The sequence below is a fragment of the Podarcis melisellensis genome, assembly GCF_964234715.1.
Source record: "Podarcis melisellensis genome assembly, chromosome: 10".
NCBI lineage: Eukaryota > Metazoa > Chordata > Lepidosauria > Squamata > Lacertidae > Podarcis > Podarcis melisellensis.
This window is the reverse complement of record NC_138542.1, coordinates 34960662-34980385: the sequence shown is the minus strand read 5'-3', so window position 1 is coordinate 34980385 and position 19724 is coordinate 34960662. Positions and strand designations below refer to the sequence as shown.

The 19724-nt window shown below is 41.5% G+C and overlaps 1 protein-coding gene across 10 annotated transcripts in view; it reads right to left on the bottom strand.

Moving 5' to 3' along the window:
• The window catches only part of NAV3 (neuron navigator 3), a 430775-nt gene that overhangs the window by 161348 nt on the left and 249703 nt on the right, over positions 1-19724 (bottom strand). For all 10 annotated transcript variants that reach the window (XM_081929091.1, XM_081929086.1, XM_081929090.1 and 7 more), the window contains 2 exons: positions 10719-10836; positions 10053-10105 (listed from right to left, as the gene is read on the bottom strand). In XM_081929091.1, the coding sequence (XP_081785217.1) occupies positions 10053-10105; positions 10719-10836 (171 nt within the window). The remainder of the gene's footprint in view (positions 1-10052; positions 10106-10718; positions 10837-19724) is intronic.

The following is a 19724-nucleotide window of genomic DNA, read 5'->3' as shown; positions in this document are numbered from 1 at the left end:
TAATGTTAATAGCAAACAATGGGCGAAGAAAACAGCTGATCCTGCAATTATTACTGGTTATTTTCTTTCTTCTCCTTCTTCTTCGGAGATCACTTGTACCCAATTAAGATTTTCTTCCATGAATGTGGTCTTAACAGTGTGCATGTCCTTAAGTGACTGTTGTTCAGACTGGCTATTTTACAACAGGGTTTGCTAACCTGTGGCACTTCAGATGTTGCTGAACTCCCATTATCCCTGGCTCCTGTTTTAAAGTCCTTTGTGAAATGAAATATCTTCCCTTACACTCCTTGGGGTTCTTGCCCTTGTGTATTCTTGACTGTTTATACCCCATTTGCCTCCATCCAGCATACTGATTTAACCAAAAAACCTTTCCACTGTCTTTGCGTAACCTTTTCTGTCCTTGGATATAAGTGATTCCCCCACCTTTCCTTCCTCTTTTTCAGTCTTCTGCTTCTCTTTATATCTTTCTGAAGTTGTGAGACACATGCAGAAGAGAATCATAATTTCCTAGGAGGAAAATCAGCAAGCCAGTCAACCATCTTAAGCACTCACTACATCAATGAGATCCCCCCCCCCTCTTGGTGTTATGTAGACCTCCTGGGTGCATGTTATCAGCTTATAAAGTTTGCTAAGTCAGTCAGGTTTCCAGATAAGGTTAAGTATTTTTGAGTATTTGCTGTAGATAAATCTAAAACTCAGCATGACCAAGTAACAAGGAAGCAGGTATACGAACGACAGCTATGCATGATATGTTGGTGAAATATTTCTGCTTAGAAACAAATAACACCAGGTATGCAGAACTCCTTCTGGGCAGGCTTTTTGAGGAAATGATGCTGAACAAGAGATTAAATGCTATCCCAAGGCCAGCCACAAAGATGAATAGATACTGCTGTGAAATGTCACAGTTTGCTAACAGAACTTAGAATGCCCTACTTGATGGAAAGCCCAAGGCTGTTTGTTGGTGGTGGTGGTGGTGATGAGGAGTTATATATCCAAGGACAGAGAAACATTTAAAATTGGTGGTTTTAAAAATTGCAGTCTTCAGCTGCTGGGGTTGACACACCACCACTGAAAAATAAGCAATGGTGGCAAAAGGGTGGGGAAAGGGGGGGGAGTGAGACAAGGGGCCAATTTTGGAACTTTCATCTCAGTCTAACTCACAATTAGACAATGTGGTTCAACAATCTCAAGCATCCCCTAAATCTCTTCTGGTAGTGGAATCCCCCAATCCTCCAGAGCAAATCTGGGGACAGCAGGGAGCACACAAGGGGAGGAGGGGGAATTCTCATTGCACCAGCAAGAATCTGACTTCCACGGGAACAAGAGGTTAGCACAATATGGTGCATGGGAAGCTGCCTTATACTCATTCAGACTATTGGTTTATCTAGCTTTATATTCTACACCAGGGGTTGTCAACCTGGTTCCCACTAGTGGGCGTTTCAGGGGGTTCTACATCACAAGCTGAATCCTCCTTCCATTGAGCACTGGTGGGCGGCAAGGAAAATTTTACCATCAAGAAAGAGGCATTATTAGTGGGCGGTAGGTATAAAAAGGTTGACTACCCTGTTCTACACAGACAGGATTTCAGACTGAAGACTTTTCCAGGAGATTCCAGGAATTGAAACAGTGGTCTTCTTGACTAAGAAGCCTGCGCTCTAAAGGAAACTGCAGAAGAAGGTGGAATGATGGGACATTGCTGTGCCATGAATGCATTAAAAGGTAAAGGGACCCATGACCATTAGATCCAGTCGTGACCGACTCTGGGGTTGTGGCGCTAATCTTGCTTTATTTGCCAAGGGAGCCAGCATACAGCTTCCAGATCATGTGGCCAGCATGACTAAGCCGCTTCTGGTGAACCAGAGCAGCGCACGGAAATGCTGTTTACCTTCCGGCCGGAGCAGTACCTACTTATCTACTTGCACTTTGATGTGCTTTCAAACTGCTAGGTTAGCAGGAGCAGGGACCGAGCAACAGGAGCTCACCCTGCCGCAGGGATTCGAACCGCCGACTGCTTAGCTCTAAGCTTCTCTCTCCTAGGCTGTTGATGGTGGGCTGTTCCTGTTTGTTGCTACTGCCAATAGAGAAAGTGGAAGTGCTTAAGTCAGCATGCATCTTATTCGAATAAACCTGAGTTGTTTGGTGCCTGCTGCTTCAAGCATTTTGTTTCTTATGAGTCAGGCCTCTTAAGGTCTAGGCAGATAAATTGCAAGTCAAATCAAGACCCTGGTTTCTGTTCCTTGGGGATACGGTAGCTATTTGTTTCATAGCTGTATAGAGACGTATCATTGTATCATTTATCCCAAGTCCAGCTTACACTTGGTTCTGAATTTCAGTTTAATAATACACATTGAAGGCGGGGAGTTTATATAATATTGCTATTGATGTTATTTTAAGCGGTGGGAAGCATTCTGCACATTCTTTGTATCTTTAGCATGCTAAAACGTTTCCTTTCAAACAATCATATAAATAGACTTTGATGAATCCGACATATTTTTCTAATCCTTCTGTTACCCTGAAAGAAATTTATTCATTCCTGCAACAAACAGGTGTGCCTAGAATATTTCTTAGAGTCAACTACTGTCTTGGTATGTTTACAAGGCCAAGTAACAAAGTTTGATTATAGCATACTTTTGTGCTCAGATAAACACATTCAGAAAACAAACTGTCTGATTGTGAATAGTTTGCTGTATTTTTGTTACAAGGCATGCCATTTTTACTAAATCACATTACCGACAACACAATGCAATGCAATGCAACCAATACAGGCCCAATTCACTAGCCATGTACGCAAATTATATTATTAATATTTATTAAATTTGTATACTGCCCTTCATCTAAAGAAGCCAAGGCAGTTCACAACATAAAAATACAAAAGGAGAATACAAAATATACATGATAAATCAAAAACAAACCAATAACCCCAGACTTTCACAAACACATTTAAAAGCCATATACAGTGGTACCTCGGGTTAAGTACTTAATTCGTCCCGGAGGTCCGTTCTTAACCTGAAACTGTTCTTAGCCTGAAGCACCACTTTAGCTAATGGGGCCTCCTGTTGCTGTTTTGTTCTCATCCTGAAGCAAAGTTCTTAACCCAAGGTACTATTTCTGGGTTAGCGGAGTCTGGAACCTGAAGCGTATGTAACCTGAGTTACCACTCTAATGTTAATCAGTTGAACACCCAGTTAAAGAAAAATACTTCACCTAAAGATATGCAATGAAGGAACCAGCCAAAGCTCCCTGAGGAGAGCGTCCCACAAATGGGGATCAAACACAGAAAAGGCCCATTCTCATATTGTCACTCTCCAGATATCTTGAGGTACTGCAGTCCTAAGCCATTTAAGGCTTTATAGGTCAAAACCAGCACTAATTGGTTGCAAGTGCACTCAACCCAGATCCTTAACCTCTGCTGCCTTGTGGGATATCTTAGGGAGAAGAAAGGGCTAAGGAGTAAACTCTACACAAATCTGGAGCAGAGTCCCTAAGATGGTTGGATGGTGCCTTGTACGCTTCCTTCCCGCAACTCCTGCAGCCAAGTTGGTGCCAAACATATTGCTCTGCTTTCCTTTGGACCACATCGATGACGCCAGGGATGGGGTCTTGTCATCTGGGCATCCCAGGACGTCCATACACACTGCCCAGGCTTGTGCCCCAGAGAGGTCACTTTGATGCAAAAACACCACAGCAAAAACACCACAGTAGGCAGCAGTATTGAGCTACCAGTCTCTGCAGCCACAGCAGCCACTGTGATTCTCTAGCAGTTTGACTTCACCCCCAGAGGTACACTCTATTGTCTCCCAAGAAAGACAGATGCCAACAAAATGAGGAGAGCGCTGCCTATGTGGTCTATCTGGTACCACCTAAGCTAGCCTGCTGTTCTCGGATACAGTGGAATATTATGTCCCGTCACCAGTTTTAAAGAAGGAGTTAAATGCCAGTCCTGTTGGCTTTTGTTCACGAAATTTGAGGGGAGCCATCTTGTCCTCTAACCCATGCAGCAAATGCCTTGGGCTTCACCCCTGCCTGCCATGAGGGAAAATAGGCCTTTTAATCTTCAGAATTTATTTCTTTGTTGGTATAAATTAGCACTCTTCAGAAAGGCACCATCAATATCATAAGAATATTTATAGATTTGGTCATTTCACATTTAATCTGCAGGGCTTTGAAGATTTGACTAATCTGAAGCTAAACATTTCCTTTTAAAAACAAAGTTGTACAACTATGACTAACCTAACTGCTAGCCTTGACAACATCCCTTTAATAAGAAGCAGACTGACTGCCTAGAGGCCTCGCTAGAACTTTTAACAATTTCCAGATTTTGAAATATTTCACAGAAAACTAAGATTCTAATTATTGACCATTAAAAAAATAAAGAATTTAAAAGTAATGTTGCATATTAAATTGCTCTATACGTTTTTGTTTTCTTATTTCTCCCCTACTCCTCCAAACCCATTGCCTGAAAGCTATTAAATCAAAACAATTTCCCATTAAAATTTAACTGGGCCAAACTTAAGAGAAGATCATTCACTTTCATGGGTGGTCACAATATTAATCACTTTTGGGGCATGCTACCTTTTACCATCCTGGTCTGTCTGCTGACTTATTCTGTGGTGATAAAAGCCAACAGCTTTTAATCTCTGATTTTAGCACTAGGACCCCACAGTGCTAAGACGAGATAAACCTATGTCTACTGTACTTTTGAGCAATAAGAGGCTTATCTCCAGACTCAGTGCTGTGGGACTACAGTACTAAGATTGGACATAAGCCTGTGCCTGCTCATGATTGACAGGTGAGTATCCCACCCACCAGTCAAAAATGGGGCACAGGTAATTTGTGGACCCAGCTCTTGGGCTGAAAAAGCTTCTCCACGCCTGCTGTTGAGAAATAAGTCCTATTGTGTTAAATTGAGCTCACATACCTCTGGGTAGTGGGTATGGAATTGCAGCCTATAGGGACAGGCTACAAGGACAGGCTATTTCATAATAAATGATACAGCTAAATCCTACCATCTCCTTCAGGGCACCCTTCCAGACATCCTTTTTATTGCACATTCATTATGATTTGTGCTCATTATGCTATTAGGGCAATCACATGCAATCCAGCTTTCAATACTCTTTGTGCCTGCAAAGTGTTGGGGTAGTCATACTGCTTCATTTCCAATCAGTGCATATCCCATAACTTCCTGCTGAAATCCCTTAATTTTTTATACCATAATTGTTCTGGACTGCAACAATGTTGTGGTAATGGAGAAGCATTGTAGTACCGGAGTCTACCACTAATGCACTGTATCAAGGACATATTGCAGAATACACCTGCAGTCTGGAGAGGCCCAGAATCATAGATAACATCCTTGGAGTTCTCTTTCTTTTGCATATACAGCCCAGAAAAAATTATTTCTTTCTTTTACAGGAAGGTCTGAAAAAGCAAACACACTTGTTCTCCAAAGTTTACTGAGTTCTACAAAGTATTTAAAAAGTTTTAAAAGTGGCAACTCACTAATTATACTGGTTAAACCCTTGCTTTATAAAAAATAAATAAATAGGTCTAATATTTTTAAGCCACCATCACATTCTATGGCAGTGAATTCCATAAGCTAACTATGCACTGTGTGAAATAGTAATTTCTTTTTGTCTGTCCAGATTCAGAACAAACCTACATTTCATTGGGTATCCTAGTTTTAGTACAATGAAGAAAAATCCTTCTCTTCCCCCCCTCACTCATCATGTTATAAGCCAGTTTAATGATCCTCTCAAAGGTCTTTCTTAATAAACTAAAAGCCATATAAGCTTCATCCTTCTGTCCTAAGCCCAATATCGTTTTAGCTGCTTTTCTTTTGTGAACCATTTCCAGAGCTGAGAAAGCCTTTTTGAGATAAGAGTGAAGGAATCAACAAGTGCTGCTCTGAAAAGGGGACAAGGTTAAAAGACACATTGCAAGCCACCTGTCATGGATGCTTTAGTTGAGATTCCTGCATTGCAGGGAGTTAGACTAGAGGACATTCATGGTCCCTTCCAACTCTACAATTCTATAATTCTACAGACAAAATCCTCATAAGTGCTTAAGAAACTGCTTCATGCCTTATAATTGGCAGGAGAAGCCCTGCTGCATAGGAGCAAACTCCTAGAAGTTTGCCCCTCCCATGAAAATATCTGAAGGGGCCAGCTCCCCCAAAGTTGGTGGCCATTGTCATTCAAGAGATGTGTGCATGCCATATCTTGTGATCAATTGTGTGGGGCTGGTTTTATCTCTCCCTCCCCACTATACCATTCAAATTGCCCCCCCCCGCCCTGTTGGTTGTGCCAGCATTGGCCACTGCCCTGTTGGCACTGATCCATAACAGGATCTTTTCACTAGTAGTTCTGTTTATGGGTTGGCCTTCGCTGGTGAGGTGAATCTGCCTCCCCCATTATTGTTGTTCATTTAATAACATTCCTCTTTATCCAGACTTGATGGTTGAAAGGCACTGTTCCTGGCAACCTTGATAGTATTAGCAGTGAATGCTTTTCCAATTTTTTAACTGTTCAATAAAGTCAGCTTTCTAAAAATTGTATTTATTTTCTTTTAAAAAAATATGTATTTGCCACCCTGAGATCCTTTAAATTTAATAAAAACAAACAACAACAACAATATACCTGAAACCACCATTTATGCATCCTCCTTTCGATTCGGGATAGGGGAGGAAAAAAGCTTACCTTAGTCAGGCAAAGAGAGAGAGAAAGAGAGAGGGAGATTGTAGCTTTCAGGTACCATCCCACTGGAGAGGATTCAACTGCAACTCCAAGTCCCAGCATCCCCAACATGAAAATGATGCTGCACATGCTATTCTCACCAAGGGAGAAGGCCCTTAGTGAGCCTCCACTTCATCGGGAACCATGTGACATAAGCACTCTGAGGATGCTGGAATTTGTTGCCCCAGTCCGTTCCCCAGCAGAAAAAGGATGTTCTGTGCATGAGTCTCACAGAGAGGGAAGGCTCCTGGGGGCTCTCTTCACTGTGGGAGTTGCACTCTCTTGGGAACTGGCAAAGGTGGATCTAGGAGAGCAGAGCTTCTGGGGTGCTGCAGCAGGCACCACAGCTATGACATCCAAAGGAAGGCCAGAGGTGAAGTGTGCTGGTTTTGGGGGTTGCATAGGACACCGCTGAAATCTGAGATACCAAGGTCTGTCACTAGGACTGGGAGAGCTGAACCACTTTGGCCTTCATCCTGCTCTGAGGAACACTACAGGAACAAGGACAGAAGGTAGCAGCAGGTGCAACTTGCAGGATCAGGGCAAGTTGGACCATACTACACATCTGCCCCTGTTCTTCCTGATCATTGTCTCAAATATTTGATCCAAGGTACTTCCATTTGAAATTGCATATAAGCTTTCCCAAAGGATCTGAATGCCCTTTCTCTCCTTCAGCTTCCCTTTAACCAGTTCCCTCTTGTTGGGGGAAATTCCCTGAAATTAAGCATGACTTTGTTGATCTCTCTAGGCCATGTTTACTTTATATGTTGACTTTGCCCATGTTGTGTTCACAGTTGCACATGTCTAGCCAGATTCTGGGCAAAAATCAAAGGTCCTTTACCCTTCTGGCCAACTCTGTGACTAACCATTAAAAAGCATTAACATATTATCATACAAAGTAATGTTATTTCTTTGTCACGATAAGAAGGTGTGTTTGCGTAGTCAAATAATTGAAAGCTGCCCATTTTCACAACATCTCTTTTAGCTGTTTCTTTTCATTTTAAGCTGTTTCTTTTCATTTCCCTGTCTCTCTCACGCACCCTTTATCTTCACATCACAACCACCCTGTGAGGTAGGCTTGAGAGACCACGACATGAACCTCAGTGAGGTTCACAGATGACTGGGAATCAGAATCTGGGTCTCTATGGTTGTCTCACCATATGGAAATGCAAGACAGAGTAGTGAGGTAGGAATAAGGGAAAATAATGGACATAATTATTTTATATGTAGGAGCCTCACAGGGGTTCTCTTATTTCCCCACAAGGTTCTTCATCCTAGAGGCAGATTTGCTTGTTGCAATATGCTTGGGGAGGGGGGGACACCTAGTCATTTATTTATTGCCTTCCTTTCACCAAATAGTTCTATGACAGGTTACAAAAATATCACAGTTAAAACAGGTATAAATCATCATTTAAAAATATTTTTTTAAACCCACAAAACTGACCAGTAACAAATTTAACAAAGCAGAAGAGTACAGAAGAGCAATGCAGGAGAAGAGAAGACACTCACTTGAACAAAGCCTGTATTGACCAATTGTTTAAGAAAGCGCTCAGTGATGGTGTAAGGTGCATCATGAGAAGAATGTCATTTCCCAAGCTGGGGGTCAACACAGAGAAGGCCCTTTCATGCATCATCAAACCACAGATGATGCATGAGATCTTATCTTGCCGATCTTATCACCCAAACAGGTTCAACGTGGGAGGAGGGGTTAAGATACCTGGGATCCAAGCCATTTAAAGAATTATATGTCAGTGTTAACACCTTAATTTCCACTTAGTAGTGATTTGGCAACCAATAAAGGTCTTTTAAGACTGTACATCCAGAAGCAGGCTCACTGCTGCATTCTGCCCTAGTGGCAGCTTCGAAACCGTCTTAACGAGCAGCCCCATGTAAAGCCAAATGGCTATTTAGCAGTCTTGCACTCCTTGGATGGAGGCGTTGACCCACCCAGAGATCATTTTTGTCCCTTGGAAGCTCTGGGACCACAGGGATGTCACATAAGCAAGGTATCATGTGAAACTATGTGGAAGTAGTAATCTGAACCAACACTCACACTGGCTGATGGCCCTAAGAGCTGCCTGGATTAGGTCAGATTACTCTTAGGCTGCAATCTTATACACACTGACCTGGGAATGTCTCACTGAACTCAGTGGAGCTGACTTCTGAGCAGACATGTACAGGAATTAGAAAGTTATGGTCTTCCTTCTTGCCCCTTCCTTAATGCCCCGTATCACTATTTCGCAGGCATTTCTTCATTTTTAATGTAAGCTGCCTAGTGCCATTTAGGAATGAACTTAACTGCAATGTTTATGTAATAAGTTTCTGAATTTATCGTTTCACTATTTGGTTTTGTTTCTTAATGGGCATACTGGCAGAAACACACAAAAGTTATTAGCTCAACTTGAATTAGCCGTCTTTCTCTCAAAGATGATCAACACCTGCTGCTTAGTTTTGCCCCAGCAAGCAGTTTGTCAATGAAGAGTTAATTTTAGCATCTGCAGCTTCCTGTGTCACACTGAATGTTAGCAGCCTGGTTTCTCAACTATCTAACAGAGATATGATTAGCAGCTAAAACATACAGTGTCATTATGCCGCTAAGCAATTAGAACAATCCTATAGGAGTCTACAAATGTCATTAAAAAAACAAACAAGTGGGGAGAAAATTAACTGAGAGATCTGGGGAAAGGGAGATTCCATGTGTTATTTCCACAACATTCTACAATGAATTCTCTTTATAGCCACAGACACTGCTAATCAATAAAGAGTACAAAATATAAGTCCCACTTCTGGATGGGAAACTAATTGCCTTGGGATATATCCTGACTTTCAAGTACTTGCTGGTTTTAGCTCAGCCTCTTCCAGCAGAAGGTTACACATGTCTCAAGAGATACTTCTCAGACTATTTAACTGGACTTCATTGTGGACAAGCAGAGAGGCTATTTATATTCATTAAGAGTTGGCAAACGCCTTATTTCAAACCAGTAGTCCAGACACAAAGACTCCACTCAAAATTGGTTCTGCTATTTTCTGTCTTTAAAGCAGCTTTGGAATTGAAATTATCCATATAAATCTGAGTAACATAGAAATAGGTTGAAATAAATACATTCATAATTAATCTAATAGTCAATGCTAATGGTGTTTTTCAGCTCCCTTATACCCCGAACTTGCTTCTATCCAAAGATAACAAACCAAGACTATGTTTTCAAAAAGCCAAAGGAAATATACATAGCATAATCAACATAAAGCAAAATGAATAGCCAGTAGTACACAATCCAGTAAAGCTCAGATGTGACATCATAACACAAAAATCTGGTTTATTCTTACCATTTGAGACTGGCTTCGAGGACAGCCATTGATATCTTCAACCTTTTCATTTGCTGAAGGAAAACAGTGAGGGTTTAAAAAAAAAAGTCAGAGTAAACTATGTGACCACAAAGAAGAAAGTAAACAGACATACAAGAATTTTGTAGATCCTGAACTTTGCTCTAAGCACACTGAAACCCTACACAGTAACAATCTGCCTTGTTAACAGCAGTTCCTTCCCCATGCACAAATCATGCAAAGGGGAAGTGCAAAAGGAGGTTGCTACCAATTCTCCAGCCCCTGCCAAATGACTGCTGACATGAAATCATCCACAATTGTCTTTGTGGGATCAGGATACAGTTTCAAGGCATCTCAGAAAGTATAAACCACTCCAGCTAATAAAATGCACACATTGGAGACATATGGCTTAATGAAGCATTCATTTTAAACAATGCCAAGTGTGTGAAACAGTTTTCTGGCCCTTAAAAGAATGGTGGAGCAGACACAAACATATCTATCACACACACACACACACACACGCATATATAAAATCTGGGAGAAATTGGAAGCCAAGTCACGGCTCTCTATTTGGTACCCATCTTACAGTTAAGTTGGCTCTACTTTTATTGCCTTTTCCTTCGTAAGCCACAAGTCAGATCATGCTGTAGCTCAGAGCACAGATCTTACCAATGATCTGGATGATTTCTGCTAGCAGAACTCCATCGGCAATGTCCTGTTGCAAGTCCTTGATCAGCCGCTTGTGGCCAGATTTTGCTAGATAGTGATTTGCCCAGTCAGTGTATATCTGCAGAATAGAGGGAGTGGGAGAAATGGGGAGAGAAAGAGAGACAATAAAAATTCTTAAGACAAATGTTGGCTTACAGATGAGCAGGGCTCTAAAGTACATTCCAGTTTAAGGAGTCAGAAGAAAAAAACAACCTTTAAAACCTTTTTAGAAATTCTGTCCCCGTGCCATTTTTTTTTTAACCATGAATGAATCATTTTATTGCACAATGAAACGCCACAGTCACTGTGACCAAGCAAAAGCCCCTTTAGGAATGCCAAGGAAACTTATGTCAAAATTTACTCTTAGTCTGATCTGATTCACTTAAATATACTTAGACTGAAAACTATGCTGAGTGGTGCTGTTTTAAGCACTGAGGTGTATTTTCCCTATGTCATTGTTTAATAGATCAATATATTCCCAGTACCTTCCTGCACTCCAGATGTATATTAATGCAATAAGTTATCATTACCACATGGTCTGTTTAGGCAACCAAGTCATCTTTAAGGAGACCTACCCCAACAACTTGAAAGTTTACTGAAAGAGCCATGAGTACATAAAGAGTACACCTTATTGAGGAGCAAATGAAAAGGAAACGAAGGGCAAACTGTGTTGCATGTGTGCCCTTGGTACAAATTCATTGGGTTTGTCATTCGCAACCCTGTGGGTGACAATGTCTTTTGTTCACTGGATGCAACAGTCATACAATTGCTTGCTGCGGTGAGACAGTTTCATTTGTCCTGTCACCTTTGCTTAAATGTGCTGAAATGCCCATATAGGGCTGCAAAACCAACATGTACATCGAGGTCACATTGTTGAAAGAACTGCATATATTTTGAAAATATGCTGTGTTGACAGTTAAACCAAAGATGTTAACAGTGGAAGTCAGTTGGCAGGTTGGACAAGAGAGAGACTGAACAGGAAATGACAATGAGTGTCAATAGGCATATGAGTAGCGGATGGTCCGGTTGACATTGTGTGCTTAGATTTTCAAAAAGGTTTTGAGTCCAAAGACTGCTGAATAAGGTTATCAGTTTCTGGACATCCCAACTTCACACGTTTTGAACTGGTGGCACTTGCCAAGGATAGAGATTTTAGAGTCATGGTAGACACTGCAACAAAAAACATTAACCTCCGTGGCAGGAGTGAAAACGGTTAAATCTATGTCCATAAGCAAGGGGTTGGAAATAAAGCTGCCAACTATTAGACTGGTGGTAAATGAATCTACAGTGAGACTGCACTGGGAATATTATGCTCAGTTCTGGTATCCACACTTCAAAAAAGGACAAGATGACCATGAGGCTGGAATAACATTTTTCTGGGGGTACTCAAGTATACACAGTACCGGCACCTTTTTTCTAGAAGAACAGCATGGGTTAAAGACACTTATTGTAACAACTTCACAGTGAGTGAAGTGAGCGTCCCCCTTTTTCTAGAAGAAAAGCACTGAATATAGGCAAAATAACAGATAGACAAACAAGCAGAATTTTTTTAAGACAGCAGCTGCCAGTTCTCCTCTTCTTTCTCAAAGTATGGAAAATAATGCGCCGGGAAGGTTATTCTTCTACCATGATTGATAGTTAGCCAAACAAAGGGTTTGCTCCTCCAGACTAACTGGACTTTGACAAATTTATATTGCTTGCTTATTTAATGTATATACCACTTCATATTTCAACAGAAACCTCTAAGTGGGCTACAATTTCGAGCAAAAGGAAATTGGTATAAGAAATAAAATATAAATTCCAATTTCAACATCCATAATACTGAACTGCGGAAGTTGCACAACTAAAACAAAAACAAAAAACCCCCCGTAATTTAAAAGAATAACAAGTTCAAAGTCTTGTTCTAGATAAGAACCCTTCCTTCAACTGTTTCTCTAATCCTCTTTCAAAGCCAATGGACAGCCAATGCATTGGGAACTCAGATTTCTGCCAGCAGGTGGCTCCCACTGAAGTCATGGGGGGGCGTGTTGCAGAGAGGAGTTTGGAGTCAGCAGACACAGAAACAGTAGCCACACATTTAACTAATTAACTCAAAAGCATAGTAAATTTTCCAAAGTGGGATAGTCCCCAGGGAAGGATCTTGCAAGGAAAGAGCAGACAAAGATGAGTGCTGGATACTTCTTTTCTCACCAGCCATTCACACAATGAAGCGATGGGCACTGAATGGAGCAATAGACAAGGAAAGAGGTGTGCAAAGTAGCAAAAAGTTCACGTGCCTAATACGTCAGTGCACACATCCTTTCTGCTTACTTTTATGCTTCACATATTCATTCCAGGCGTTTTCTTTTCTTAAAAGTGTTTACAATATACAGATTATTTTCAGTTTTAAAAAGCACCTGTTTGCAGTTCTGCAATGCCTCTTGTGCATATTTCTAATGTTTTACTGCTGACTCCTCTTCCCTCTGTCATTTGCATTCCAGATGTGTGGTATTTGTTTAATCTGCATTTTCCATTATGAGCTTCTGTTTTAAAATAGAACTATCACAGCTACAACAGCTGATAATTATCTAATGCTTTTAAGCCGCACAGTTTTATGTTTCAATTTCCAGTTATGCTGTAGGAAGCAACAGGGCAAACCAAAGAGAGAGCATGGCTTTGTACATTCTTCCAGTCAGCTCTTGCACTATTCTATTTTGAAACAAATTCCTTGCAAGCCAGCACATAAATAAACTCAACTCTTCCCTCCCACATCCAGCATGCAAACGACATAAAAAGGAAGCAAGTCAGCCATTTATTAGAGTCATTTTGATTTTGACAGGGTGGCAATTCTTGTGAGAATTGTGAGAATCTTGTGAGAGACCATGTCTTGTCAGTAAAAGTAGGAAAGGCATCGTCACACGCAAAACTTGTTGTCTTGTTTATTTGTTCATTCAGCTTTCAATTATTTTTCACTATTAGAAAGTTTACGCTGACAGACTGTGTCAAGCGTCACATCTAAATGAAAAACATGCAGAGCATTAGTCACTGCGCTCAACTTTGCTAATGCTTCTCAGTAACTGATCCCTGGAACAAACTGCAGACTTACTCATTTCCTTAAAAAGTTCCCTCTCTTTGCCCACTGTTTTGTTTTTTATATATAAAACAACTGCATTCAACACAAATTGGTTGCACTACATACCAGAAGCTGGAATCATCTGAGCCTTAACAGAACAATCTCAACAAGATGTAAAAGAATAAATTCTGCATCTGTGTGGTCCCAATGTGTGTGTGTGAAGGACAGATTAACTGCTTGCAATGTGAAACGCTAGACAGGATAGGACAACTTGAGCAAGGAAGCAGCTTCCTTGTGTTATTAGCTATCTATTCTTCATGTTAGCATTAGGATTCTTGAAGTACTTGTCATCACACGAGCAAAGGAAATTATATTATACTTTATAATGTCCAAATATAGATATAAACTTCACACATAGCAAAATTGAACAAGATTTGAAATAACACGGGGGGGGGGAATCTTTGAATGCAAAGAAGCAAAAATAAAAATAAAAAATAGAAGGATCCCAAGCGATGAGCTTTATCTGCCAAAATATGGGCAATATCTAGTTTGAGGGCTGCTGCATTAATGCATAGAGCACATATCCCTCTAAATGTATGTGGTGAACCACCCTGAGATCTGTGGATAAAGGGCAGTATAAAAATTTAAATGAATAAATAAACTGTTGATTTCTCAGTTGTTAAAAGTGATAATGGGACACGGGTGGCGCTGTGGGTTAAACCACAGAGCCTAGGGCTTGCTGATCGGAAGGTCGGCGGTTCGAATCCCTGTGACGGGGTGAGCTCCCTTTGCTCGGTCCCAGCTCCTGCCAACCTAGCAGTTCGAAAGCACATCAAAATGCAAGCAGATAAATAGGTACCGCTCCAGCGGGAAGGTAAATGGCATTTCCGTGTGCTGCTCTGGTTCGCCAGAAGCGGCTTAGTCATGCTGGCCACATGACCCAGAAGCTGTACGCTGGCTCCCTCGGCCAATAAAGCGAGATGAGCGCCGTAACCCCAGAGTCATCCGCAACTGGACCTAATGGTCAGGGGTCCCTTTACCTTTACCTAAAAGTGATAATGATCTCTTAGAAAGTCATGATGTGATCCATAGAGCCTTAGGCAACACAGAGGACGTACCTGATGAATAATGGACCAGAAACCCTGTTCAAAAGTTGTTTCCATGTGCATAGAGCATTTGCTGGGCTGTCTGAAAGGGAGGCCTGCATTATTCTCATAGTTGCTGCTGTTAAATTTATTAGCCACGCTTCACCAGCAGGTTCCAGAGCGTGTTACAACATTTTAGAATCCAGCATGAAAAACAGTTAAATTACAAATTGCTGTCACAGGACTGAGCATACAGCTGCATACACACAGATAGGCATTCCATGTGGTCTCCAAGTCAGTCATGTGAAGTTGCAGACTCCATGCAGCTGTGTGCATTTAAGCGCTTCTGCTAAAGCATGGGGTTTGGGACTGGGACCACTGTGGCCAGAATACTGGGTTCAGGGCTCCTGCTTTTAGTGTATGCAATGAATCCATTTCTCAACAGGGCTTCTTTCTCACTGGGGTGGGGGAACCTTAATTCTGTGTGTGTGTGTGTGTTTGAGGCTATAGGTTTTGTACTTGTTCTCCATTTGTTTGATGAACTTAATAGCTCAAGATGGTGCCAATCACCCCCTATAATTGAAAGGAACGATGCAATAGAGATATGCTCAGTACTGTATGTACAATAGTAGGCTATATGCAGGGAGAGGTAAATGGTAACAGGCACACCGGTACAGCACACGGCACACCAGACAGCATAAAAAACCCATGAGCTTAAATTTGAGTATTAAGCCAATGACAACACAAGGAAACCTCCACACTTTCTGATTTTTACAACAGCATCCATTCTTGGCTAATGCAAGGATAGCTTTCATGAGGCAAACTAGTTTATTGGGATGTTACACCGCTGTTCCAACATTGTACAGCCAAGTATAAGCTTCAGCCAGCTTCCAGAGCTACGTGAATACAAGAAAGTTGTTCATTTTCCACAGCGAGCAAAGCTTGGATCTCCTTTCTGTTCCATTAGCATTGGCAGCCAGCAAGAGGCTCGACTGACCTAGCTGCCAAGCACCTACCAACCTTTGGCTGCCTGATACTCTGACCCTTCCACAACCTCTGAGAGTCACATTCGTAAGAACTCAGAGATGATTTCTCTCTCCCTCACACCCCAGCCATAAAATTCAGGAAGCAAAGATACGTTACAGTCTCACAGCTGGCCTCTTCCACCTTATTTACAAGAGAAACCTGCCAAATCACAGTGGAACGGAAAGCTACCTGATGATACAACTCTGAAAAGCCCTCTTTGTTATACAGATTGGCTTCTGCTTATATCATGCACAAGTTTAAACATTTTTGTAGCACTTTTTGAGTCAATTCACATCAGGCAATATACTCGTTTTCTTCCCATCTATCACAATGCCCTTCCCAATGAAAGATTGGTACAAGCTCAGGGGACTCACATGCATGCTTGAAGTGGACTGATTAGAAAGGCAAGCTCTTAAATCCTTATGGGATTATTCAGACACTTCAAGTCAGCCTTATATTATTGGAAAGAAACATGCCAGTTTCTGTAGTGGTACACTGGTTTGAGCTTTCAGCTTGGGCAATTTGGAACCAAATCCCAGCTCAGTGCACTATACATTTGGGGAGATATCTACCTTAAACATCTGAACATTGGGGATAATGGTGACTTATCTCTCAGAGGATTATAACAACCATATAGTGCCAAGATTCCCAACTGGAAACCTCAGCTATCTGTGCAGTTCTCTCTCTGGTGAGGCCCAGAACTGCAGTTTGGAGCACCTCACTGGGCAGCACAGGAGTATTCTCCTGCTTAGGACTATAGCTGCCTTCTTAGGCTGGCCACTAGGCCCTACTTCACAGGAGGAGGCATAAAAGACTTCCTGTTTGGGCTGAGACTTTGCCTAAGCAACTGCAGTCTACCTGGTTCTGGGGTATTTTTGTGTATTCCACAGCTCTGACTCAAGTTTCCCCTTCCTTGACGAGGCCTGCAAGCCCACAATTCTGAAAGTCCAAGCCTTCTGTTTCCCCAAAACAGGCCTTCCGACGACAGCAATGGGAAAAGGACGAAGCAAAGAGTTGCTCCCTGAGACATCATTAGAAAGACAAGTTTCCAGGGGCTTGTGGAATTATTGTCTGCCTGGTTGTCTGCAGTTTAGAAAGTAGTGATTAAAATCAGTGCAGTTTTGAAAAGTGCAGTCCACCTTCTTGATTCAAAATGATGTCCTACTGTAGCCAGACACAGATGAAAACTTGCTCCTTGATCTCTGAAACCATCATGCAAAATTTGGTCATAACATTTAAGAGATGCCTAAATGCATAGTGAAGATATATGCAACTTTCCAAAATATATAATAGATACAGATAGATAGATAGATAGATAGATAGATAGATAGATAGATAGATAGATACACACACATATACATATACATATATATATGTACACACACACACAGAATGGTACTTCGGGTTAAGTACTTAATTCGTTCTGGCGGTCCGTTCTTAACCTGAAACTGTTCTTAACCTGAAGCACCACTTTAGCTAATGGGGCCTCCTGCTACCGCTGCACCACCGCAGCATGATTTCTGTTCTCATCCTGAAGCAACGTTCTTAACCTGAAGCACTATTTCTGGATTAGCAGAGTCTGTAACCTGAAGCGTATGTAACCTGGAGCGTATATAACCCGAGGTACCACTGTACTTAAATTAGATTAAGTTTACAATCCTATGCACACTTACTCATGGGGCTTCTAGTAAGACATGCCTTGGTTGGGGCCACATATTAAAATAATAAAATCTCTAAGCAAGTGTAAAGCTCTGAGCTCTGCTTAAGTGAAGCCTTGTATTATAAGATCAGATGCATCACAGGTATATAGCTGCATAAACCAATTGCAGGAAACGGAAGGGGGGCTGTCTCACTTTTCATTCATCCTTAAGGAAACACGAAAGCTTTTTGAGATGTTAAGCCAGCCACATAAGAGGGGAAAAGACACAGGCAGGCAACAAAATGTATCTGTTTCAAATTGTGACTCAGTTCATGTTATTTAACAGAATACTTTGTACACTGTAATTCATAAACTCTGCTTTTCAAACCCTTGCTGAGCAAATGGCAAGTTCAGTGTGCCTTTTGCTCTCCAGTATTCACATTATGTAGGATCCCAGCAGTTCCACTTAAAATACAAGATAATTAAATAGATTCTCAGCAGTCGTGAATTTTTTTTTTTAAAAAAGTATGTAGCTGAAATCTTCAGTGTAGCAATCATGAACAACCTTTGAAGTCCCTATCTATCTCCAAGCCACAGGGAGAAAAGTACTGAATCATTTAAATCAATGAATGTTTTAAACTACCTGGCATCAAGGTTGTGTTAGGGCCACATGCAATGTTAGTCCTACTTCACAGGACCCTTTGAAATTGATGGACATGACAAACTTGCCAATTAATTTCAATGGGTCTACTCTGAGTACTACTAATATTGAATATAATCCCATAAACCTGGCTAGAATTTAACAATCACAACTACTAGCAGCAAGGCTGACATACCAGGGACCAAATGTTCTCAAATATACAGTATGAAAACAATGAGATCTCAGTGAATGCAATAATATTTATGATAGCTCGCAGCTTTCCTTTTCATGAATTACTGACAGGCATTTAAGGATTTTTACAGCCAATATGCTATCAGTATATTTACAGCCAAACTACAGCCAAATAACACTATCTTGCTACATTTGTAGCACAGTAAGGGACGCGGGTAGCGCTGTGGGTAAAACCTCAGCGCCTAGGACTTGCTGATCTCATGGTTGGCGGTTCGAATCCCCGCGGCGGGGTGCGCTCCTGTTGCTCGGTCCCAGCGCCTGCCAACCTAGCAGTTCGAAAGCACCCCCAGGTGCAAGTAGATAAATAGGGACTGCTTACCAGCGGGAAGGTAAACGGTGTTTCCGTGTGCTGCGCTGGCTCGCCAGATGCAGCTTCGTCACGCTGGCCACGTGACCCGGAAGTGTCTGTGGACAGCGCTGGCTCCCGGCCTCTAGAGTGAGATGAGCGCACAACCCTAGAATCTGTCAAGACTGGCCCGTATGGGCAGGGGTACCTTTACCTTTACCTTTTAAGCCACCCCAAGAATGTTTATGCTGATGATGACATCTCTCTCTCGCTCAACCAAAATACAACACAAACAATGACATTTAATAGGTGTTGTTGAGGATTTGCTACAGAGAAATATATCATAAAACTGGAGAGTAAGCACATCCATTTTGGAGAATGAATTCTTTATTCTGCTCTTCAGAGGATCTGCTCTTTGTAATCTATTCACCATTTTAGGATGACTCAGGTAACTGTCTGTCTTGCAGTTCCGGCAGAACACCACAGGAAGGTGCTCGAACATCATGCTGCAACAGCAGAAAACAGCAAGCTTGACAGCTGATGCTTCCCAGCAGTGTGTTACTGCAAATAATCACTGTTCAGGCAGTGACACATCACACAACTGTTAATTGTGGTGTTGAGTGTCAGAAGAAAAAGAAAACGACACTAGCTGTCAAAATGATCCCAACCAGAGACAAGCATTGCTTAAACTGAGTCATCATTCACCCAACCCCACAGATTAGCTTTAGATCTCAGTTCAGATCCAGTGGTCCCTTTGAACAATAACTATAGGAGGCTTCCAATAAAAACCTCCTCCTACTGATGTGTATTATGTGCAGATTCACACTTAGTGGAAATCTGTGTTCGTCTCCATAAAGTGAGGCTTGGGCAATAGGGTGTTGATTTGTTAAAATAATAATAATAATAATAATAATAATAATAATAATAATAATAATAATAATAATAATAATTTATTTATACCCCGCCCTCCCCAGCCAAGACCAGGCT